Source organism: Lathamus discolor, chromosome 2, assembly GCF_037157495.1.
Source record: "Lathamus discolor isolate bLatDis1 chromosome 2, bLatDis1.hap1, whole genome shotgun sequence".
NCBI lineage: Eukaryota > Metazoa > Chordata > Aves > Psittaciformes > Psittacidae > Lathamus > Lathamus discolor.
In genome coordinates, this window is record NC_088885.1 from 75,425,464 (window position 1) to 75,451,743 (window position 26,280).

The window sequence follows — 26,280 nt, forward strand, 5'->3', positions numbered from 1 at the left end:
GAGAAAGTGCCATATTTTAAAAAACACGTATCACTTGAGATGCTTCCTAGAACTGTATCATAGACTGGTTTGGGTTGGAAGGGACCTTAAAGATCATCTAGTTACAACAACCTGCCATGGGCAGGGACACCTTCTGTGAGACGAGGCTACTCCAAACACCATCCAACCTGGCCTTGAACACTTCCAGGGATGGGGCAGCCACAACTTCTCTGGGCAACCTGTGCCAGGGCCTTGCCACTGACGTAGCAAAGAATTTCTTCTTTATATTTCATCTACATCTACCTTCTGTCAGTCTAAAGCCATGTCCTCTTGTCCTATCACTACATGCCCCTGTAAAAATTCCTTCTCCATCATTCCTGTAGGTCCCTTTCAGGTAATGGAAGGTTGTTATAAGGTGTCCCTGAAGCCTTTTCTTCTCACTGCAGGACATTGTCAAATGCTTTGCACGAGTGCAGGTAGATGATGTCTACTGCTCTTCCCTATCCACTAACACTGTAACTCCACTGTAGAAGGCCACAAAGGCCAAATTTGTCAGGTATGATTAGTGAAGCCATTCTGGCTGTCCACAATCACCTCATTTTCCACATGCCTTAGCATAGTTTTCAGGAGGATCTGCTCCATGACTTTGCCAGGCACCAAGGTGAGACTGACCAGCCTATAGTTTCCCAGGTTTTGGGGCGTTTTTTCCCTTTTTAAAAAATGTGGGTTACATTTCCTTTTATTTTTTTTCCTGTCGGTGGGAACTTCACCGGTCTGCCGTGACTTCTCGAATTTGATGGCACTTCATCCACCAGTTCCATCAGGATCTGTGGATGCATCTCATTAGGTCCCATGGACTTGTGCACTTTCAGGTTCCTCAGATGGTCTTGAATTTGATCTTCCCCCACAGCAGGTGGTTCTTCTGTTACCCCAAGTCACAGCCTTTACCTTCTGTGACTTGGGTGATGCGGCTGAAGAACTTAATGGTGAAGACTGAGGCAAAAAAGTCATTAAATACCTCAGCCTTCTCCATATCCCATGTATCCAGGTTTCCCATTTCCTTCCAGAGAGTACACATATTTTCCCTAGTCTGCCTTTTATCGCTGACGTACCTATAGAAGTTTTTCTCATCGCCCTTGACATCCCTGGTCAGATTTAATTCCACCAGGGCTTTAGCTTTCCTAACCTGTTTCCTGGCTGCTTGGAAAATTTCTCTGTATTTCTCCCAGGCTACCTGTCCTTGGCTTCCACCCTCTTTAGGCTTCCTTTTTGTGTTGGAGTTTGCCCAGAAGCTCCTTGTCCATTCACACAGGCCTGCTGGTGGTTCTGCCTGACTTCCTCTTTTCTGGGATGCATCACTCCTGAGCTTAGAAAAGGTTATCCCTGAATATTAACCAGCTTTCTCAGGCCCCTCTTGCCTCCAGCACTTTATCCCATCGTATTCTACCAAGCAGATCCCTGTTGAGGCCGAAGTCTGCTCTCCTGAAGTCCAGGGGTGCTTATCTGTAAAGGCAAGCCCTAAATGTCTAAAGCGGAGAGCCATCCTGCTTGGAAGGATGCTGCTCTGCATAACTAATATATGTGAGCTGAGCAAATCTCAGCTAGTCTACACATGACAGATGTCCAGACTCTGCCTTCTATTAATGTAGATGGCTGATCAAAAAATGTCATGCTGGTATTGGTTCGGCAATATATAATGAAATCTGTTATTTGATAGCCTACTAATCATCATGAGGAAATGATTGATGCACAGAAGTCTTCTGATGTTTGCACTGCACTTTCATAAAAGAACTATTCATGCATCAGCTCTGATGAGCACTAACAAGGGAAACCTGCTTACAGCAGCTGGATCACTTGATTACTTCTATGTGCCCAAATATGAAAGCTTATTTTCCTGCAAGACTTCAGAAAATGTGCTGTTAGGGATAGCATTACTCAGCCTTGCAAGCTGTACAGATGTAAACCAGCGCAGCTCTTCCATTCCTTTATAGGTGGGAAGTGGCAAACAAAACCAGATCAAAGAAGGCATCTTGGAAGAATCAATGTCTAATGCATGACCATGAGCTACCAACTCCAGCATCTGTACTTCACACAAATTTGAGTGATGTCAGAATAACCATTAATAGAGGTGGTGCCAGTTCAAAGACCAAAGCCACGATTTGCTTGAAACAACCCTTACAAGCTACCACCCTTACTGCTTCACAGCTGTGATACGCTGATACATAGCTATGTAGCTACGTTAGCACAAAGGCTAAACATCACCTTTTAAGAAGCAAGTCAGCTGAAACTGCACATATACTTGTGTGCTGCTAAACCCCCTCTTGATGACAACAGCAGCAGAGGACTGTGCGCCACTGCATCTGCACCCTACCACCTAATTGTTACCGTTGCCTGGATACAGGAACAGAACATGCATACCATCTAATACTTAAATGGAAATCAGCACACAGACTTAGTAGTCACAAATGCAAACATACACAGCAGCAATGCTTCAAAATCTGTTTAATGTTGACAACTGTGATGCAACAGATTCTCTCCCATGCAAAAAAATCCACTACTGTCTTGGACAAGCTATTAACCTAAATGCAACTTCAAGACTTAATACAATTGCGTTACTGACACTGCTGCTAAGTTAGCTTCAGTTCGAAAGCTTTTGAACTACACAATGGCACTGTCTGATTGGTTTGAGATGCAGAGAGCTGTCCTACAAAACTAAGAACGGAATCTGCCTCAATATCTACAACCACAAAGACCTACCAGAAGTTCTCTCTTTTAGCCACAGACAACAATCAGCTTAAATGCCTACTTGTTAACTTGTCTTTTCACATGCAAAATCAACATCCAGAACAGTAATGCTTATTCCACATGGAATCACAGGCCAGAGAAATGGGCAAACATGAACCTCATGAAGTTCAATACAGGGAAGTGCAAAGTCCTGCACCTGTGGAGGAACAACTATAGGCACCATACAAGCTGGGGCCTAACCAGCTAGAAAGTAGCTTTGCAGAAAAGGACCTACACACATAAAAATGTATACATATACATCTGAAGGGAGCGTGCAAGGAGGCTGGAGCCAGGTTCTTCTCAGTGGTGCCCAGTGGCAGGACCAGAGTCAATAGGCACAAACTGAAACACAAGAGTTTCCTTCTGAAGATCAGGAAACACTTTTGCACCGTGAGGGTAACCTGCAGACAGGTTACAGAGTCACCACCCTTGGAGATACCCAAAAGCTATCTGGACAGGTCCACCACCTCTGAGACCTCTGAAGACCTCCAGAGGTCCCAGCCAACCTCAGTCATTTTGTGGCTCTGTGACCAGACATAAAATCCCATCATATGTGAAATAAAAGTCCGTCTGGCTGAACATACGGTTCAAATGGGTAATATGCAACTGCCCTATTAGCTTGTATCTAAGAAAGCTGGACTGCACAGACAGAACACACAGCTGCCCAAGAGTACTTGTTCGGTGAAAGAGTATTTGTTCTGCGAAACTATTTTAAGAGTTGCTGTAAGAGGCAGCAACAACACACTATGAGGGAGACAGAAACCTTCTGAAAAAACATCAGCTGATTCAGGGAGAAAAGGCACACCATATGACATCTTCAGCAATCACATATTGACTAACTTGTAGCCAGGTGAAATCATCACAACTTTAAGACAAAGGACATACCGACCTCTTTAGACAGCATTAACAACTTCAGCTATCAAGGCCTGTGGTGATTACACTTACGTACCAGACATGTCAGCTACAGCAACGATTTACAGTGCTGGGAGAAACACAGCACATTCTTTCTCCAACTCTCATCTTCATCTGAGCTTTTAACAAGATTTAAACCACAATTTCAGGGCAACCTAGCTAGCTCATCATAAAGTAGGGAACTTGAAGCTAAAGCCAGCAATGCAACAGTTCAGATGTTACAGCATCACCAGTTGGTTGCTCATCCAACAGCTTTGTGTAAGTTCAGTACTGTTCCAATTCTATGCTGAGTAAGAAGAAAACTACTTAAATGTGTCATTTCAGACTAATATAAAAATTATTTTCACAATGGTCTAGCGTGATGGAAAGATCTAAAAAACATTTGCCCTTTACAAGTGGTTCACTCAGGTACAATTAGTACTGAGAAAAGACAATGCCTTCATTACTACTTTTAACTACCAGCAGAGAGTAATACATCTTGTTGTTCAACCCTTCAACTCAAAGAGATCTAAGCAGCATAGTTTAAAGGTATTCTTTCATGCATGGCTTTCCAAATAACAGAAAATCTCTGTCATGTTCTTATCTTGCTCTTAAGACACTTCCCAAGGCATTAATTCTCCTTTTACTATTAAAAGTATTTTTACTTTCTTCTCCCAAAAAGGACAAGATTAAGAGGTTGAAGAAAGCCAGGAAGCTCACAAAGGAATGCAGTTTCTAGCCAGATCTTTGAGCTTGTCCTCTACAAGCTTCAGTCTCTGAAAGTATAAACCCTCAGACTTTGAGAAATTCACAGAGTTTTGGAGGAAAAGCAAACATTTAGTATTAATTGTAGTTAATGGAAAATCAACTGTAGTGTTTGCTAGGGCAGCTATGGCTAGACACTGATATTGGCACAATGAGATGACAGATTTAAGTATATAAAATCCTGCAGACTTCAGTGGTTTCATAAATACAACCATCTTACTGCTGCTGTCTGCATCCTCTTCTGTAGCTCTAAGAGCTCAAAGTCCTCGGTACTCCAAGCCCAGTGACATCCTGCTATCTACAGATAAGTCAACACTGGGCAACACTCAAAAATGGACCACAGGTTAACAACAGCAATCTAAGTGCAAGCATTAGGAAGTCATGGGTATATTTTTAATGCCCTCAGTGCTCATTTAATGTTGGAGAACAAACTGGCATGGATTAACCCTGGTATAAAGGGACTGGTCAAGGCTACAAACTTTTCCTAACACCTCATACTCAGAAAAAAACCTGATTAAAACAACAGAATGCAGTGAAGGTTTTTACTCTGCAATTTCCTGGAACATTAGCATGCACATTTAGCCAGGAGTCTTTCATTTCAAGCATTGTCTTTTATCTGGTTATTACTTCCTTTCCGGAAGACTTCCAGTAATGTTTCTGGAAATCCTTAACTCATGTTTGGAGTCAGGGAAATTCGTGTTCAGAGGCAAGAGTGCTAGGTTCACTGAAGGAGCTGGGGTACTTTTTATCTTAGCAGGCAAAACTTTTAAATTTTCCTGAAGTGTACCACCATTTACAAGACTTTTGCCAAGAGTCAAATGACATTTTTTATCTTTCTGTCTCTTATTTAAGCCAGACTCTGAAGACACATTTTTCCTTAACTCTATGCTACTAAAAAAAAAAAAGAAAAAGAGTATATCGCAACTTCAAAATGAGATTGCCGTTATTTCTGTTCTCACAGAGGCCTTTGATTCTAAAATCAAGTTCTACTACCCTGTTCTGCTGCAAATGACTGAAGATCAATTATAAAAGCACTCTTCTAATTTGCAAAGTATACTATAATTAGAAGCCTACTAAAAAAAATACTCTGTAAATAGAAACTTTTCCTTTGTTTGTAAGTAGAGACTTCTGTAAAGAATTCTCTAGCCAGCTAATTATAATACTAGTCAGCAAACCATTATCTCCAGGAGATCAGGTATTTCAACAGAACCTTCGTTCTATTACTGTCAAGTATGCCTGATTAAATGTTCCAGTGCCTAATGTAAGCCACATATATTACCTTAGCACATATTCGGATCTCCTTCACCCTTTCAGTGCTCTAATCTCAGATCTTAGATGGGATGGAGCAAGATACAAACAGCTTTGATACTGATGCACTTATTAAACAAATATAATCAACACAAGAATTGAGCTACGTGATCTGTTGCTTAAACCAGTTTACACAGTGGTATCAGCAGACTCTTTGAACAACAATACTTGTTTTATGACTACAGATGTGAATACTGCCGATTTATTCTTACACTTCACATTCAAAGTTCATATTTGCCACAGCTTAATGTACCATTGACTTTTCTTCTAAAAGGCGCTATTACAGATTACGTTTGTTGAAAAATCTGCAAATTGTAGTTTCTACCTTAAGAAAAAAAAATTCAGAAAAAATTCTTAAAGAAACAAAGTTTATGCAATTATAAGGCAATCCTACTCCTAGCCCATCCTGATCCAACAGTCCTCTCTCCTACAACTTTTGAATTTGTCAGGAAACTTTTTATTTTAGTAGGTATCACTAAGAAATGTTAAGTTCTCAAAGGATCATTAAAACAGGAGACCAAGAAGAGCAACACTCCTATTAATCGTTTGTCAAGAAGTAACTTTAATGTGAGCTTAATCCTACCAGATGGCAGAGATCCTACCCAGAAATCATAATCCCAACCACGGGAAAAAGCAAACCGCTTTATATTGTAGTAGATGTCTGTTCAGCACAAATTCTTTACAGTGAACTCACTGTAGGTAAATACTATAGTTTCTGGAAACCTGAAGCCAGGCCATTTTGTTAAATACGCCACATGCAACAGCCCAGTGCTTGCCGTAAGGCACTCCGAACCTCAACCTGACCAATGAAGTACGTGGTTCAACTCCAGGTCAGCACTCCCCACTCGTGCACACTGATTTCACACCACGGTGCCCTCCAGAGGCGCAGAGCACTTCGGGGGTCATGTGAGCACCAGCTCTGCCACCGCCGGCACTGCTCAGCAGGGCGAGCTCCGGAAGCCCAGCGCGGAGCTGGCAGCCTTCCCGCACACCGCTTCTCCCGTGCTTCACCCGCCTGGGACAGACCTTCCCGCAAAGCGCAGGGGTGTTCCCGGCCCCGCTCCCCGCCGGGGCGCCCCGGCCGCAGCGGCCCTCGGGGCAGGGTGCCTGCGGGTGTGCGGCAGTGCCGTGCCGTGCCGCGCCGCGCCGCCCTCCGCCTCGCTGGGCGGCCGGGAGCGCGGGCCCCCTCCGAGTGACGGAGGCGGCGGGGTCCGCGCGGGTCGGAACAGCGGCGCGCGGCCCCGTTACGCAACACAGCACACCTCCCCTCCCCCACCGGCGGGACGGAGGGAAACCGCCCTGCCGGCACGTGACCAGGGGCGCAGGCGCCGCCGCCATCTTGGATGGGGGCGGGAAGCGGCCGTGAGCATCCGCCGCCGCAGCCCTGCCCAGGGACGGGCCTTGCCGGGCACCGGCCCTTGCGCACCCAGCGGCACGGCGGGCACGGGCGGAGGGGGACAGGGGCTGCGCCCTCACCGGGCGGCGTGGCTCCATGATCGACCCTTCCTCCCGCAAACAAAGCGAGAGGTCTCCCCCCACGCGGCCGCTCTCAGCCCGGGAAAGCGGAGAGACCGGCGGCCGTTACGGGGCTCCCCGGGGTGGGGTCGCAGCCCGCCCCCCGGCTTATCGGTGGCTCTGCCCTCGCGGGTCCCGGCTGCCCCTGTGTAACGGGGAGGAGAAAGTTCAAGCCCTTCTTCCAGGGCCGGCCACTACAAAACGTGACAGGAACTGCCCGCTGCGGGCATTTCCCGTGCAGCCGTGAGGCGCGGCAGCCCGCGGGCTGGCCCCGCGGGGCAAGGCCCAGGCCGGGGAGGGCAGGGCGACCGTGGTGAGGACGGAAGGTGAAGCTGTTGGGGCTGCAGAGGTGCTACTGGCACGGCCACGGAGCGGGTCACAACCCAAGAGGGAGCCCAGCCCTTCCGACCCGAGGCCGGCCAGAGGAAAATTCAAAGAGGTCTTTATGAACGAGCTTCGTTCACAAATGCAGATCCCTGAAGGCACTTAGCGGGGGGGGCATTTTGGTCCTGTGTGGACTATGGAATATGTGATGTGCATGTTCAGCCAAGCTGACTCGGGCCTCTCAGTGCTCCCCGACTAAACAAAACCACCACCACCACCACCACTTGGAAGGCTGCTTTTACACCAGAGCCAGGATGCTGTACAAAACAGACTTCAATTCCAGTAGTCCATGAGAGCCTGATCTCCCAATGTATTTGGTGGGACACACTGAGAAGCTACCCCTGATGTGCCAGTTCTGGGCAAGAACTATGCTTCCTGTTACCAGCACTTCAAACCCAGAAAGAACAGTGTCCAGTCTTACCACTTCTTGCCACTCATCTTCTCCCTCTTAACATGGACTTCTAGGATTCATTTTGAGATAGATCTACACTTGATATGGGCCAGTGAACCAAAATAAATACCTTCAGGGACTTACACTATGAATTCATTATTATTTCAGTACTGTAACATCTACCCACTAGTTTACAACCTAGTAAATGTGTTTTGGCCTTAAAATGATACAAGAATTCACTTAACATACTTGAAGGCTTAGAAATTCACGCCCATCTCTTCTGGGTATTCCTTAAGAGCATACCCTGTCTTTAGCACTCAGAAAAAGGAGCCATTTGTTTCGTGTGGCAGATAATGTAAAACAGTCCTCTAGGAGTGGATGAATTGGACAGCACTGCAAGTAAACTCCAAAACCAGAACCCTTACTGTTTTGTACCCTTTTCAGGTTAGTTCCCAATGATGTGTTTAGCTGAACAGCCTTATAAACACCCCATCTTCCAGCCCTTTCTTCCCCTTCGCATGAGAGGCCATCTATAGAGCAGAAACTGCAGAGCTTCAACACGACAGCTTGGCTGTGTAAGTACAGGGCAAATTTTCAAGGCAATGCTCACCAAGAGGGCAGCAATGAATGGCACCGGGGGAAACCTCAGTCTAAACAGAGCTGCTGCTGCACGGGAGAATGCCTCTGTGCCACTTGAAGTCTTCATTCTTGGTGACAGCCACCTTCTAGCAACAAGTGGCACATCTGTTTTCAAGATGTGCTCTGCTGTTTCCTGACAGCCACACAGAAAAACAGCTTTCCTCTGAACAGAAGCTCCAGTTGTGACATTTCAATGCTCTGCTTTAGTAGAACGACTACCACCCTTTCCCAAACACTGTCAGCCACCTTACTGAAGGTGGCTTTCCACAGAACCAGACCCCTGATGACCCCTGACTGCTGCCTTGATCCCTGCCAAGTCTCATTTGGAGGGGAGGGAAAGAACAGGGTCCATGTAACAATTATTTCAAGGCATTCTATTGTTTTAACCCCCTAGAGAATGCTCTCTTAGGGCCTATGGTTTCTATCTAGCATTATTATTATTATCATCACTGCAAGTTTAGTCAAGCTATTGCTTGTACTTTTGCACGGTACAACTACTTCAGTGGCCTATAGCACAGGAGGCAGCCCGTCAGCACTCTGCACTCCAGCAAGGCACGGTTCAAAAAGCAGTACTCCAGAAAGCCTGGCAGGCTACAAAAAGCGGTCTTCCCTCCCTCCCCAGTTCATACTAGACACTCTGCAGCAGCTTGCGGGGGTGGCCGGGGCCTACACTGCCGCGGGGATGAGGGGGAATAGGACAAGCTACCAGGCAAAACGGGAGGGCGCAGATCCCACGGGGGCGCTTCGGGGAAAGGCAAGCGGCCGCCCTCAGCTCGGAGAAAATAGGGAGGCGGTGAAGGAAAAAGGAGAAGGAGCAGGAAACCGCCCGATGAGATGGCGCAGACCGAAGAGGCCGGGACGCGGCATTACCTGGGCTTGGTGGCGGCCGAAGCCCTCCTCTTCCTGATCCCCGCACAAGGCCCTCCGCAGCCGCTCCAGATGCTCCCGCAGGGTGACCCGCTGGTGGAAAGAAAAGGCCGGGTGCAGCGAGGCCATAGTGAAGAGCAGGAGCAATTCCTCTTGCGCGCCGAAGCCCAGGCCCTGTGCGGCGGGGAGGCCGGACTGCCCGTTTTCCCCGGCTCCGTCCATCACCATCACCACGTCCTCCTCCTCCTCCTCGGCCCCCTCCTCCTCGGCGGCGCCCGCCTGGGGCCGTCGCGCCGGGCAGCTCTGCAGTATGGAGTCCACCTGGGGCAGGAGGCGGTGGAGGCGGCCGGCGGCCTCGCGATTCTCGGAGCCCAGCAGGGCCAGGTAGACGATGAGCTTGGAGCGCACGGCCGGGTCGCGGAAGTCGCCGAGCTGCCCGGGGTCGCTGAGCCCGTTGGCCTTCGCCTCCGAGTCGCGGAGGCAGTGGTAGTCCTTGCGGGCCAGGTCCTCCAGGCAGGAGCCCAGGAAACGCAGCTCCAGCGGGTTGCACAGGTCCAGCAGCCCCACCATGAACTCCAGCCGCTGCGCCGAGCCCAGCACCAGCCCGAACCACTCGTACACCGTCTCCTTGTCAGTGCGGGCGGCCGCCGGACCGGGCCCGCCGCCGGCCGGCGCGGAGGCGGGGGGCGGCGGGCCAGGCCCAGGCCCCGGCCCCAGGCCGTGCAGCTGGCTCGGCCTCTCCGGCCCGCACCCCCTCCCTGCTGCGGCGCCCCCGCGGGCCGGCGCCCGGGGCACCTGCTGCAGCTGGAGGTGACAGTCCAGGGCACCGCCGGGCTCCTTCAGCCCCAGCCCCGCGGCGGCCGCTGCCGCCTCTTCAGCCGCCGCCGCCGCCGCCTTGTGGCTCGTCTGCTTCAGGGGCAGCTTCATCTTCAGCATCCTCGGCGCGGGAGAGGCGCGAGCATCCGACGGGCCCGGCTGCGGGTCGGGGCCCGGCCGGGAGCGGGAGGTCGCGGCCGGCGGTCACGGGGAGCCGCTCATGCTGCCGCGGCCCTGCCGGCGCGGGGAGGCGCGCGCAGGGGCAACGGTCCCGGCGGGTGCGCGCCTGGGGAGTGGGCGGCAGGGCGGGGGAAGAGCGGGCCTCGCGTGCGGCGGCGGCGGCGGCTCCCGCGGCGGGTCCCCCTCCCCCCTTGCCCGGCGGCCGGGCGCGCGCGCAGAGCCCCAGGCGGCCGTTGGCGCTCGCGGCCCCGGCCGGCGCGGACTGAGAGGCAGCTCCCGGCGGGGGGCAGGGCAGCGGGACGCGGCCGCCGGGGGCGGGCGGAGAGCTCCTCTCCGCCTATCGGCGCCCACGACGTCAGCGCGCTTGCCGCCGTGCGCGGCGGGCACGGGCCTGGGGCGGCCGGAGCGGGGCTCGGGTCCGCGCAGCGTCCGGCTCGGCTTCAGGCAGAGGCTGCCTGCTCCGCGGGCGGCGCAGCGCAGCGCAGCACAGCGCAGCTCGCACCGCTGCTCGCTCCGTGCCGCCGGGCGGGCCCCGAGGCTACGCTACTGCTCGTACTCGGGAGGGCCCCTGAGCAAGGCAGGCGAGGCCGGTTCCCGTCTCTTAGCAAGTGGGAGCCGGCGGAGCCGGGCGGCTCCCCGGGCCCGGCCGGCGCTGCGAGGAGGGGCAGCGCGTCGCGATGTGGCCGCGGAGTCGTATCTTCCCCAGCAAGACCCATGGCAGCGGCCTGACACCTGTCTGAGTCTCTCTTTTGCTTCACGAGTACAGTTCTGCGCGCAAATGGGAATAGCTCGGTGGCTCGCCGGAGAGCAGGCGAGGAGCAAGCCTCCGTATCTCCTCCTAGCTAAAAGATCTTCCTGAGATAAGGCCGTGCGGGATTGATGATTGGCCTTCGGAGTGCCGAGGCACATGGATTTACCCACGGCCGGCAGGGCCGGGCGGAAGGCTGTGCTGTGACAGTGGAACAATGCTAGTTACATGGCTGTGCCAGCTTCTACATTTCTGATTCAGTTGAAACTATTGCTGTTGTAAGATGCCTCACTTAAATTACTACTGTTACAGTGCCATGTGGCTTTCTACCAGGCTGTTTTACGGTAGGGAAATACAAGGAACATTACAGAAAACAAGTATGGTAAAACAGCCAAGGGATAGTCCATCATAAAATACTAGGCTTGCTTCATTCTCATTGCTCCTGTTCTGTTCCCAGCTGCTGTGATCCACGACGATGAAGAGCCTACAATTATAAGATCAAGCAGTACTCTGAGTAATCAGAAAGTTGCAATGCTCCTTGCTTTGCTTCCCACACATTTATATAAAGACAGTGTATTTGAAAACAGAACCAAGCATGTGGCTTGCAGAATAACACAGGGGAAAATAAAATGTGTTTTAATTACAATTGTGCCAAGCAGCATCCCCAAACTGCTTACAGCAACAAAGTACAAATTGCTAATGCTGACTTGTTCTTATCTATGTGTCCAGAAGCCGGCTGTGCTACCATGAAAGAGCTTATCAAACGGCTGAGTAAATGTCATGCAGATTGTAACAATCTTGTATGCATTGCTCGGATTTGCCACGGCGCAGTCTTGAACAGTAGTTACAGACAAAACCACATCCTGGGTTTATATACATATATGTGCAGCAATGTATGTGTTTTATTAAAAAAAGAAAAGCAGTAACTTGTAGTTAGCATATGTTAGGTTTATACACACCTCACTGCCACTTGGCAGTAGCAGAAATGGACTTCAACCCGACTCACTGCAGCTGTCCTCATTCACCAGCATCACAGCAGTGCTATCACTGCCCTCAGACATGTAGTGTGTACTGGGGAACCCTTTCATCCCACACTGCCAGCAGTTCTTTGCAGGCCCCAGGACCAGGAAGGTGAAGAATCAGCCCAGAAAGTCCCATAAACCCATTTTCTTTCATGCTGCGTGCTGGTTAGGGCCTGAATGGACCCGTGAATTGTTCCAGATCCCTACAGTTATTAGTCAAAGCAGCCATCACAATACCCCAGGATATTTTACATTGTCGTTATGAGGCAGCAATTCTAGAATTACAGCAGTTCTTGTGCTATTGTCATTACATATTTTTGTTTCAAAGAAAAATCACTGTGATCATCCCAGGGAATGTGCCAAGCTGGAATGGTGGAAACACAGAAACAAGGTTTGAGGTTTCTGCTTAGTAATTTGAACAGGTATTTAGCCTTAATAGAATTTGCAGGATCAGAACTGCAATGATCTGAATGTTGGAAATAACATTTCCTACTTTAACAGCACCTGATTCAAATAAAGCGTGATAGTTCCAAACAGATAATACCATGGAGAGTGAAAAGGAATTTCATCTGGGAGGAAGGGGAGGAAAGGGCTGGGCTGACAGAAAGAGAAGACCTGCTGATTCATTCATCAGTCCACAAAGGTGAGGTAAATTGCACACGCGTGAGGGGAACGGTTGAAAGTAACACTCCCCGAGTCCAGAAAACACTTGAGCCTATCCATTTGTGATAGTTCCCAAACTGACACTTAGTTTCACAAATAAGCTTAAGAGCCCGATTAACTCATCCCTTCTTAATTTACTCTTTCTTAACAGCTTAAACTAAGATACTTGAGAAAAACAGATGTGAAAGATGCGAAGTCAGGGAAGGGGAGGGGGGGAGGAAAAAGTAAAAGGAATAGCATGAGAAAGCAAAAAGAAAACAAAGATATTCCAAGTGGACTTGTGAGTATTGCAGTAGCTAAGGGAGGAGGTGCCAGCAAGACAGAGGGCAGCATGGAAAGAGAACTGAAACTCAAGTGCCACGGGGAAATGAAAGTGAAACTCAGGGTATGAATGGCAGAAGGACACCGTGGGGGCATGCATGCACACTGACCGGGCCACACAACAGGAGAGGCTCCTGTAAGATGTGCCTTGCTCCGGGCAGCTGCCCTTGAGGTTTTTTAATCTGATTTTCTTAAAAAAAAAAAAAAAAAAGAAAAAAGCACAGCTTGCACAGACCCTTAATGACTGCTGGGCCACGGTCATGCTGACATACAAATGAGCACGGCACAGCCTTGCAGGGAAAAACATGCCTGTAATCTCTAAGCTGAAAGCCAGATGAACTCTGACACAACATGGAGCAGCAGAGGAGCAGGCAGGACAGTGCTGCCCATGCAGGAGCCCTGCACCCCCACTCTGGGAAGTGGTGTTTGTTTGAGTGGAGCAGGGCTCTGGGCTTGCACCACAGGTCAATGGCCAGAACTGTGCCACGTGGAACAAGATGCCGTGTCCGAGTCACCACGGCTGCAGCCAGTTTGCTGTAACAGCACCAGAGGTTTTTCTGACACTCCCCAGGCTGCAGCATAACCCCTGTTCAGATTATCAAAGCCCCAACGCCTCCTGAGTGCACAGAGGCTTCATCACTGATGTAGAAACGCTGTCCTCACTGCTGGATCATTCTGTGAACCTGGTTGCCACAGGCTGCTGGCTCTGCTTTTACTCCTGGGTGTGCCAGCGCAGCGTGGGTGAATGAGCTGTGCAGAGCACCAAGGGACGCGCAAGCCAAGGAGCCCCTGTTACCTGTGCTTGTGTGTCATCACACTGTGTACAGGCAGCCACAATGTATCTTCTGAGTGAAATGGCTGCCCTGGCTGAGTTCTTACAAAAACCTCGTCAGGATTTTGTTCAGTAGGCCTAAAACTTCTCCACCAGTGCTTTTAGAAGGGAGAAAGCCAGTAAGAAGAATAAAAAGCACCACACTGTGACACTGAACTGAATGCTGAAGCTAAGGAGGAGCTAACAAAGTAACCTTTGGTATTCTCCACATTTCTTTGGGGTTTTAAATTATTATTTTGGTTTTGTTTTGGTTCGGTTTTTTTCAGCATTGACTTCTGACCAAGGCCGTAAAAGATTTTCCAATAATTGTAGCAACATATTAAAACAGTTTCACAGTCACAGTTTGTTCCTTAACCACTACTAAGGATCTGCTAAAACTGGTTTGTATGGATGTGAATGAGGTTAATCTGTACCCCATTTGAAAATCAGACAGGGAGGCTGTAGAAGATACATACACATACATATATTTAATCTAGAGTAGTGTGTATATATAGATTTTTCATATATATCCAGATTTACATGTTTTTCGTGTTGATACTGTTCCCCAGCTACTGTCCAAGCTGTTAGTGTTTTTTGCTTTTACAGAAAGCTGTCACAAATGCTTAGTGAGGATCTTTGCATGGGTTCCCATCCTACAGGGTAGGAGATGCATAAATAAGGAAATAAAAGTCTTCCTTCCCTCAGTTCTTCCTTTCTTCCCTCTCCTCCCCTTTCCCAGAGTGCAGGAAGAGCAATTGCCTCTTTAAATTTGCTACTGTGTTTAATTCACTCTCAGTAGTGCTGGCTATTGTCAGCTCTCCCAGCCAAACTCCCAAGGTGTAAGGAAATTGTTGCAGGCAATGTCACACAAATGTCACATGAAAACCAACCTGGAAGAAAATACAAGTTCCCTGATAAACCTTTGGGGTGATTTTGCTGACTCATGCTTTGTCATTTGTCTCATGCTAGATGGCCTTTATTGTGAGTATCTTACCTGTTGTGAATCAGGAAGTAGCTACCTTTTAGCCTTGAGATCTAGAAGAAAAGGTCTTGAGAAATGGCAACTAAAAATCAAACCTGACAAATCAGTAGGTTGTTATTACTTACTTTGTTATTCTTACTACTTTGATGGGTTTTGAATATTTGAGCTGGTTTATCCTTTTGGCCTCTTTTTCAGCAGGAGTTGAACAAGCTTATATTGGGAAACCAAAGACATGCTTAAGAAATGATATTTTGTCAATAAATATTTGTGCAATGAAGACAGGCATTTTTAGGAGCTTGTATTCAATATGACTAGTAAAATGCAGCAGATGACCCGTAGTCCTAATTATGGCAGCATCCTATTCAGGAATAAACGCGCAATTTTAAGCCCAGTTTAAATAGTTGAAACATAGTTTTGGATTTAAAGTTACTGAAAAATAAGATCAGTGTAGGCAGAGGGTGTGTTCTCAGGATCAACTTCATTATGAAAGGCTGTTTCTGAAGTCAAAGTTGGTTATTCATTTGCAAAGGTCACCTGTCCCAAGCCTCTTTGGCAAGCCTGCGAATAAAGGTACTGTTATGAAACACGGCTGCAAATTGCAGCTCGCCGTTCCAGGGAGGCTGAACTGAGGCCACCATCCTTCTTTTACGTAACTGTCAAAGGTGAGTGCTTACTGTTTTCAGCTGGATGCGGCCCAGAAGTATATGAGAGATGGAAACATTGCCGAGATGCCAGGATAGGGGGGCCTATTTCAAGTTCTGTGCAGATGGAGCAAGTTCTGTCTGCAGGGCATTCCAGCCTGTGGTACTCATGGCGGTCTGTACCAGTTTGCTTTTTTCCATGTAAAATAATGAATAAAAGTTATGAAGAAAATTTAAGGAGAGTTAAGGATGCAGTAGCACTGGAATATTCTTGTCCTTTGGATCCTCTGGCCAGCAGTTTCCCTTTGCTGATGGAAATCCTCAGGGGATTTTACCGTCACAGAGCACAGCCTGCGCTGATTTGAATGACACTGAGTTCAAGCTGGTGTAAATCAGACAGAAATGAAATTTGCACAGACAGCTACTACTTGACATAGATAACAATTCAGTTTTAGGGAAGACAGCAATGGGATTTTCAGCACCATTCAGTTTCAGGCTTTCTAATACTCTGGCAAGGGCAGTGGTGAAATGCCCATGAGTCCAGAGAGTCAGAGGTAAGCCATCACTGTGTGCTTTAGCAGTGAGCAGCGCATGAACTCCTGCACATGGGCACTCTGTATGCACAGCTCAGCTATTGCCAGGGCTTCCCTGTCACGGGAAGCAATACTTAAATTGGACCATTAGACAGAAGACCATACAAGCACGTGCCCAAACCAGTCTCTGTTCTAGTTAGCAGTGAAGTGCATTCTCAGCTGTAAGGCAGTGAAATTTGAACACCTACACAAAGAAGAAAAGACTTGGGCCACCTTAAACATCTGATGAAAGTTAGTTGAAATCTGTTCTGCAATGAGGGCTCGCAGGAGGAATGTGGGTGTGGCTCAGGCACGAAAAGCCTAAGCACCAGGCCTGCCTGATATTAGTCATGCACATGAGAATTGTGCATGCATTGAGCACCGGGGAATCCAACTCTCCCGAGAGCTTTATTGGCTGGATTCTTTCATCATCTCCACACTTGGGCCAGGAGAAGGAGAAGAGCAACCTGCCGATCAGTCAGGAGCCACCGTGTGCCCTAGATGTTCTTCAGAGCAAAACTCTCTCCAGCATGGTCTCAAAGGTGCTGGGGAAGAAGCACTGCTTCCTGACCTTTAAAATGTGCAGTCACAGTCACAAAGACCAAGGGATGCCAGCCTGAGCTGCAGAAGAGTCATGAGTCACTTGTGAGATTTGTGCTGCAGAAGGAACACGTTATCCCTTCGCTCTGCTGGTAGTGCCAGTCTCTATCTTAAATGATCCATCTGCTGCTGCCCAAATTAGACACACAGCTCTCGCCGTCACTGTGTAAAGCGGTCACAGACAGTGCTGAAAGTGTTCGCCATAGCCCGAGCCTTGCTTAGCATCTCACCTACAGCCCGGAAACCCCTTGTGCCAAGCGTGACTTGTGTCCCATTGAAGCCGTCAACTGCCAGAATCAGTTCATCAAGGCCAGGACCTGTGGGTCTCTGCCAGCAAGCCCAGCTGAAGGGCAAAAGGAGAGATCTTCTTCTGGGGTGGGAGTTGCTGTCATGAGACTGTGGACAAGAGGGGGTCTGGTGGAAAAATGAACAGCTCAGCTGCTGTGCGCAGTGCTACCGGAGGTGTGAGGTGGTCGGTTACTACTGCTCATTCGTCTTCTGCTGCACACTGTTTGGCTCAGGGCACACGACATCGCTGTTCAAAAAATGCTTGTCCTTCAGCTCACCTCGATATGCTGTTGCTGTTTGTTTGCATCCACTGCTTGCACTGACCTGAAGGCAATGCAGAATGCTTACCAGAGCAGGTGTTACACACTGCCGTTCACTTGTTTTGAAGTAGGTTGTGAAAATATGTAAATCCAGAGAAGCAACCTCCACTTCCCTCATGCTCCACAACATGCACATTGATATTGTGGCGCCCATAGTTCAAATCATCTGTCCTTGAAAGCTTTACTATTTGCTCTTAGAGGATGCCCAGTATTCAGTTCAGGTGGGAATCCCTGCTTGTAAAGCAGAAGCTCTCTGTTTGGCAACCTCTCAGGAATAAAACAAGGAGTTGGAAATCTCTTGATGGGTAAGTAAGTGTTTCATACTGGAGGTGTTTTTTGTTTTGCACTTCTGAAGAATGAGTAGGTTGCCTTGAAATAATGACATGTGTGGAAGCTCTGTAAGTCTGATGTGTATCTGTTAGGACTCTATGGCATATAAGCAGGATAGCTTACAATCTGGCGTGTATGAGGAAAAGCATCACAAAATTTATTCTGGAAAACAGAAGCAATTCAGTGAACCAGTTGAGTGGTTACATCCTTCAGTAAACAACCCGGGCATCAAATTTGGTGTTTAGTGTCAAAATCTCAAACCCTGAGCAAACCTGAAGTAGGGGACTGTTGTACAGAAAATACCTAGAGCATCTCTGGGCACTGAGCACCAGCATGGATCCTTGGAACACCTCGTGCAGCCCATGGGAGGGCAGCAGTGCCCTCAGCCCAGCTGGTCACCAGCCTCACCCCCTGGGGCATCACAGACTCACAGGGAAAGGCCCTCCCCTGGATGGGTTTGGTTATTCTGGGGGTAGTGCCCAGTTTCAGGAGCAGCCACGTCTCTTTTTCATAAGGAAGAAGAGTAAATTCCAAGTAGAAGATACATGCATCTTCTGTACGTCAGTGGGTGCTCACCTCATTCCCACTCCAGTTCAGCAAGGGCACCCCAGCATATGCTTAGCTTGAACTTGCATGTAAAAGTGATGGTGCTTGTGCTTTGTTTCGTAGAGAGAGACGTTTCATGTGGTTGAAGACCAAAACCTTACTCTTACTATTTTTTATTTTGTCCTCAGTTGTAGGTTGTCCTAAATAATTGAAGGCAAGTGAAGGGTCACAAATTACCCCATTTCACCCTGCCCCTATTTCATCCCGCCCCCATTTCATTGCTACCACAAGGGATGTTTTCAACAGGATGCAATTAACATCCACAATCATCTACTAACTCTTGAAATAATAGTTTAGTCATGCCTAGCTTTCTCTAGCATGTACTGGGAGAGCAATCAGTATTTGAAAGAGGAATACCCTTTCTTTCCCAGCAATCTGGAAAGTATTACAGGCTCTGAAGAACTAAAAAGCCTGGCTGATAAATCATTGGTAAAAGGATGGGTTTTAATTAATAAATTTCAATACTTTTCTGTCAAAAACCCTCTTAGCATCCTCCATCAAGCAATTCAAGATCTACTGACTTTCTCTGCATTTATCCCATTTCTCTCATCTCCCCTCTCTTCTCCTGTCCACCATTTCATTCACAATAGCTCTTCTTCCTTAAATACTTGCCGTTAGCTATCAGTGAGCTTTGGATACCTTTTGATGCTCTTTGAAAGCCATTCCCTTAACAATTCTGTTCTTAGCTCAAATTATGTTTTCTTGCTTTGACCTGTGCAGATCTCTTAATACCTCCAGCTCCACCATCCCTTCTGCTCTTGCAACGTTGGCCAAACAAGGTTACTCAGTGTCTTTCCCACAGAGGTCCGAGTATTGCCTACTGCAAGGGAAGATGTTATCTGTAGAAGTCAGGCTGCTTCAAGGCCAACATGGATGGGGCCTGGGGTACTTCTAAGACGGGTGGAGAAGATGCTTCCAGAGTTAGTCAGACTACTGTGTTTGCCTCAGGTCTCCATTCAAGAACTTCCTTTTCATCTATGCTATGCTTGAATCATCCATTTTAACTATGATTTTGGTGATAAACTCATCAGGCCATGACAGAGCTTTCCTCTGTATTTGTGCAGTGGCCAAGGCATTGATCAAAGCCTCTGGAAAGTAATAAGATACATAATAAAATAGCAATTAAGAAATCCTGTCTTGGTCAGGAACACATGTTGCTTTGTGTATCTTTAATATGCTTGGCGTACTTTGAGACACTAAAAGAAGAGCAAACCATAATTATTTGAGTTTGCCTGAAGATGATAAAAAGGACCTGATGATAGAAGTCTTAAATTGGAAAACGCTGTGAGCACGCAGTCCACAGTGCAGCATTCTTATCTATCTTGACAACCAGCTTTATCACCTCCCAGAGAAAAGGTGGCAAAATCAGTTAAATCAAATGAATTACTGCTGCAGCCTTTGTGGGAACCCTAAAAAGGCACTCGGGCTCCTTGGGAAAGGATGTTCTGTCCCTGCATTTTAAATCAAGAGTTTAACTTTTTACTTTCAATTTAATTACTAATCAGCATCGGAAGCCAGCTGCAAGATAATTTTGCCCAATTCTTGCTTTTTCTTTCTTTCCCATTTTAAAGGCTCTCTGGGGATTGCCCTTCCTCAGTCCTGAACACTCTGCTTAAATACTTTTCAAAAGTATCTTTGAAATGTGGATGTTGAGATTGGATACATAGCTTAAACCCAGCATCTGCTGAATTCCAAAGGGTTCCCAGCTCCCTCAATTCCTCTGAACATCACATTCTGACTAATTCAAAAATTCTGTTGTCCTAGGAGCTCATGGTTTTTAAGCACTGAGAGGGCACAGTAATGAACACGAGAAGAAAGCCAAAGGAATGTGACAGAGACATGGATTTCAAACTGTGAGTGCCAAAAAAGAATTGAACACTTCTTTTCCTTTTAAATAAACTTGCAACCATAAGAGAAAAGAGAAAATAATTGTTGAAACTGACTTGAGACACGCAGCTTGACAAGAGGTTTCCTCTCTCTAAATCTCTGGAAATGCTTGGACCTCCTTTGCCATCTGCGAAGTGCTTTCAAACATTGTTTACTTAATCTTCACTCTCTCCTGTGGGACCAGTGGGAAATTACTGCCCTCTTTTTCAAGGTATAGAAATTGAAACAAACGTGGTTAAGCCTCATCATTTAGGAATTTATTCCCAGTGGATGTAATCTTTTTGGCAATTCCATCTTCAGGAGTGACAGCTGGAGGGAGTGATTGGAGAGGCCAAGAACTGGGAAATTAAAAAGTTTCCAGAGGAAGGGATCTTTAATGATGAGCAGAGATTAAGGAAGAAGAATGTGCAAGCTGGAATCATGCTCAGGAGTGGGAACAGTTACTTGGAAGCCCTGTAAAATGCCTGAGAGGTAAAACAAAATCCATAGGCCTGGTGGGACAAGGGGAGGTGAAGATGGTGCCTCAGTGGAGCATGCATGCTCTGAAGGAAGCAAAGGGTGAGTTGCACAGCCCACCTGGGGCTGTGGCACTAACCGCCTCCTGTCTCTGTCTTCCTGTCTCCCGTCTGTGAAATGGATATAATACTTCGGCAGATTTCCCCAGGGAGGGGGTGAAAGCACTGTGAAACATTGAACAAAGGAGAGTGTTTAATGACAGAAGTGAGAAATACAGCTGCACCTCATTGCCTCTGGTTAGCCAAACACCGACCGGCCACCATCTACTATTGCCCCTGCAAAGACATATATACCTTGTATACATTTTAGCACTGGCAGTTTCTCTTGGGTTTTCATTTTTGCCAAAATATTTGTTTACAATGAAAAACCTACATGTCAGAAAACTTTGACAGCGTATCTGAAGAATACATGCTTACCCTGATGCACAACATCATCAGAATAGTAGTGGTTTCCTTGCGGGCTATAAGACCCAGTAGGCAAGATCTAATAACTTGCTTCCCACTGGCTTGTCTCTCCTGTGGCCACTTCAAAGCTTTAGCCCAAGAAGCTTGGCAGAACTGGTCCATAGTGTGCAATTAGTTGCAGATTAAAAATACAACATCAGGAATTTTGCCAAGGAGATAATGTGAGACAACACTCTTTGGTGCTCAAGTAGACTGATTTATCTCTAAGCAGTATCTGCCCCTTTAAAGATGAGCAGAGCAGTCAGAACTTTTAACTTAAAATGAAGAAGAAAGAAGAAAACAAAGCTTTTGAAAATTATCCTGCACTGCATTTGGTGTGAATTAGTGAACCATGTCACACCTGAAAAGTATTGCTTTTCATAAACAATATTATTTGCAATCAATCCTCTATGAAATTGTGTTATAAGGGGGCAGGAGAAGCAGGATATTATGTTAGGAGTTCTGTATTCCTAACCTGCTTTGCCTCACCCTGCCAACAGTCACCATGAGGATCCATTTTACTGCATTTACTGCACTTGAGCTTTATAGAAAGGAGCTTAAAGTGAAAGTAAGATGATTGGAATCAATGAGAACACCCAACAAAATGAATTTGCATTGGAAAATGTTGGGTTTTTTCAAAGCTGAAATGGTTTGTAGGGATGAATTAGTTGTGACGAAGTTCTTGATGGTCTCTGAAAACCAGCATTACCTTCTTACTGCTGACCAGGACACAAACAGACACAAAACATGGGGATTTTTCCATCTTGCAGTAGATGCTTTGACACAATTTTGTTCTGTTGCATAAAAATTGTTTCAAAACCTAATGCAGCTTGATAACACATTTCCAAATGGTGGGAGGGAATTCATGGCCTGAGGCTAGCTACAAATCATACTCGTGTCTTCTTTAAAGCCCATTTACATGACTACAAGGGTGCAAAATTGCTGTTGTATAAATGAGACTAACGCAGAACATGGGGAGTATCACCTCAAATGAAGCTTGCATTTACACCCACAGTGTAAGTATTGGATACTGTTTGCTCTTATAGATGCTGCTTTCTATGCCAAGAAACTCATAAAGACGACCAGCATCATCATCAGGGAACAGCTAGTAAAATAAGAACTGCAGAAAGAAATAGATCCTGCACCACCATTTGGATCATCATTTTGCATATTGGAACTCGTGTCCCTCTAGAGAGTCCATAAAAGTAGAAAATTCTGGAATCTGTTTACTGCTATAATAGGCATGTATATTTCTAGTGGAAAATGCAGGCTATTAACCTCAAGCTGCCCTTAGCACAGGGGAGGGGGAAAGTCTGTCAAACCTCAGACCTCACCAGAGGGGGAAATGGCTGACACGAAAGCAGGCTGCATGAGTTACAGGAGGCAGCTATGGGGAAAAGAGATGAAAAAGGGAAAATGCAAACCGGACACACCAAGGGAGACTAGATGGCGAGGCTGTGAAGGACAGCAAGGTGAAGAAGAAATCACAGGACAGGAAAAGCTGCCAACTGTTTTCTGATGCTCAGGTGAGAGGCTTGACCACTGCTCCCCTGTCTGACCCAACCATGTACCTCAGTGGTGTGAGGGTGAGGGATGACACTGTCGGCTGCTGGTGTTTCCCTGATCATGCTGCAGATTGGCTCAGGCACCTGAGTGAGCAAAAAGATACAGGCATTTTTATTTTCCAAAGTGGTAATCTCAGTTTTATATCCATTAATTTTCAGCTTTGCTCTTTGAACAGTCTCACCGTCAGACAGGTGAAGTGAGTGCCTGGCTGGAGCTGTGCTTGTTCCAGCTCTGATTTAGACTAGCTTAAACTGTTACAGAAATACACCCAAGATGCTTTCTAAGTCTAGCGTGAAATCTGCAGGCTTGGGTCAGTGTTAGCTGCTCTAGAACTATTGCTAGCTGCACTCTGGGAATCTCTGCAGCTTCAAAACTTGGTTTTTGCAAAGACCACCAAGCAGACATCAAAGACAACAGTAATTTGATACCACTCTTAAGCTTACTTAAACTAGCAATTGATTTGGCAGAGGCCTCATGCTCTATTACACATACTTTGAAGTTTTTAATCTCTATTTTCAATGTCCTTTGCTTAAATCCAAGTAAATCCAGAGTCTTTCCTGAATCCCAGCCCACCCATAATACTGAAAGATCATACAAATTAAAATATTTTTATTTGTGCTCCCTTTTCAGAGACATTAACAGAAGAGCATGGATATGTACTGCATTTGTGTGTGCTAGCGCACAGGTAAGTTCTCTTGCTCTACCTAAAAATCTGCAAGAGGCAGAGTTTCTTGATTTGAATAAGTTATAAGTGCATTGCCATTCCAAGAGGTATCCATTCTCTTTGGGTTAGCACAGTAAAATTTATTGCATCCTTGTCTGAATGACCATTTTTGTCTGCCAGCAGGCAGGGAAGAGGCTGCTCTGACACAGTAGTACTCCAGTGGGACTTCAGAGCCAACAGTTTAAAGCAGAAGTGTTCACAAATGTGTGAAGGCTGGTAGAAGTGGTCAGGACAAAATGATATGGATATGCATCAGAGACAAGCATAAACTAACTGAACAACCAGGCAGAGGTAATGGATATATCCCAGGGTGAAAACATACACAGCACAGCGGGGTGGGGTGCTGTCACAGGTTGTTTAGTCCTAATCATTGGTTTTCACTCACATTTTAATCAATGCAATGTGAGAACAAAATGGTTACCACCACTCACCTTTGCAGGTTTTTTACTGGCTATTGACCAGTGTAAATATTAAGTGGTGACAAGAAATGTCACGTGAACCCAAGACACACTGCCAATCCATTAATAGCACCCAGAAAAAAAGCATTTTTATGACCGTAAGGAATGTTCCATCACAAGATCAGACAACAAATTGCAAAGGGCAATATGGTAAAGCTCAGAACACCGGAGCTAGATGGGCTTTTTTTTTTTCATCTCATGTTGCAGATAGCATTTCTCAGCACCTCCACTTGCTAAGTACCTGGTTTAAAACAAAGGGGCTTGAGCACAACTCAGACCAGTTAACTCCCAACTTGGAATTAGCTCAGCAAAATAGAAAGCTTTCCTCCCTAGCATAATAGCTGGAAGCAGGAAAAGAAAGCTGCTTTGACAAAAATTTAAGGTTAGCTTGAGTTTAAAGTGAGTAGGTAATGGGAATATGAAGAACTGGCTAATGAAGGCGAGGGGGGGGGGGGGGGGGAACAGTGAAGAAAGGTAGACTCAGGAGAGATGGTGGGATTAGACTGATGAGATGTTTTTCTACTAGCCATAATGATAAACTGTTCAGCAAAAGGATAAAGGAAACGTGTATGGTGTGACTGAAGTGTGTGCATACACAGGCTAGCTCTAATCCTGCTGCACTGGGTAATGAGAGCAACAAAACCACAGCAGTGCAGATTGACAGAACCAGCTAACTGGTGGAGACTTGTTGCCTCCCAGTACATCCAGTACTGCTTGGTACCTTGTGGGGATACCACCACAATAGCTCTGGGTTGCAAAGTCAGTCGATGGGTAGCTACCGTGTGGGTCTCTGTATGACACTTCATCCCATGGCCATGATGTGCTCCAGAAATGGGCCCAGGCATTGATCTGCCTGGAGAAATACTTCACTGGGTCATGCTGATGAGAAAATCTAGACTTGCCAACCAACTATTAAGAGAAATGTGTGGGTTTTTCCTGTCTTTGAGGAAGAATCCTTGCCTGTCGCTTTTAATTAGCCTAATTATAGCTGTCATTGTGTTCTGCAGCTCATTAAATACCAGGAGTCTGCTTCAAATATTATGGGGAAATTAAAGAGACAGTCTTGATGAGATCCCTTCTTTCAACCCGCAAAAATATGTCTTTTCTTCTATCATGGCACTTCACTGAATTAACCTTTGTTTCATCCGAACTCATTTCTCCCCTGCATTACACCTTTCTAGTAATATCAGAGGCTTTTAATAGACTGGTGCTGTTCTCAAAAGGAAAAAGAAAAAAAACAATAAAATTGATAGCTGGACATGCCTCTGCTACACGCATGCTGACCTCTCACTCTTACAGCCAGGTGGTCGAGTACCACATAGCTTTGCATCAAGTTATCTTGCAGATAACGTCTTCATATTCTTTCATCAAGTACACAAAACCATGTGTCCTGAACTGGAATTTCCCCCCTCTTGCTGGAGTTTATGGAGTTTTGATTATAAATATGGCACACTCAACAGCTGTCATTTTTTCTCTGCATAATGATTTATCTATCTACCAGAGGCAGTTGTGGTACAGGCTCTAGTGCAAATACAGTGTATTACATCCACACGGATCCTACCTTTACTTGTTTTGCTGTTGCTCTAATGAAAATATAGACCCAAACCTACCTAGATTATAAACTGTTCATACTAAAGCATACATTTATATACAAAAAGCACAGGAATAATCCGTGAATAAAAGACTTCCATGTTTGAATTGTATATTAAAGTCTTACTCCAGCCATAACAAGAATTGGTAATGCAGAGATTTCAACTACTTTTCTTAAATATTTAATTACAGAAAGCCTTTGTGATCTTAGTCAAGAGTGTGGACCCTATTGTACTCAGCACGAATTCAGAACAGAAGGATGGTGAATTTACAGCACAGATGTAAGGCCAGATGCAGTGGACAATAAATGGTGAAACACATGAAACCAATGAAATTATATTGATCTATGTCCGATGCCCTGGCCTCTGGACCCTGGTGGCTTAACCCTTGTCTTTTTATCAGCACCATAAAAAATCAGGGTGCTTTAAGGGAGCTTAGTGAAAGCAGTTAGTAAAATGGCCTTGTGCGTGCTTTCAGTAAACTCCATTGAAGTAAGGAAAGTGGCATCAGGGAAAACCTGGTGGTGTTAATTTCATGAGCTGTTCACAAAGTGGAGATGCAGTGTCTAGGGGAGACCAGCTCAAGGGGCTGGCCCCTTTGGTGGGGACAGGGGTGGTCTTGCTCAGAGCACAGGCCCAGGAGGAGGCAGAGAGAGGCGAAAGGAGCCCAGGAT

The 26,280-nt window shown here is 46.7% G+C and overlaps 1 protein-coding gene across 5 annotated transcripts in view; it reads right to left on the minus strand.

Annotated features, from left to right (window-relative positions):
- Nucleotides 1-10,765, minus strand: part of ZCCHC2 (zinc finger CCHC-type containing 2) — a 45,154-nt gene extending 34,389 nt beyond the window's left edge. For all 5 annotated transcript variants that reach the window (XM_065667511.1, XM_065667516.1, XM_065667515.1 and 2 more), the window contains exon 1: nt 9,527-10,765. In XM_065667511.1, coding sequence (XP_065523583.1) covers nt 9,527-10,459 — 933 coding nt within the window. In that variant the 5' untranslated portion in view covers nt 10,460-10,765. The remainder of the gene's footprint in view (nt 1-9,526) is intronic.
- Nucleotides 10,766-26,280: the final 15,515 nt, after the last annotated feature.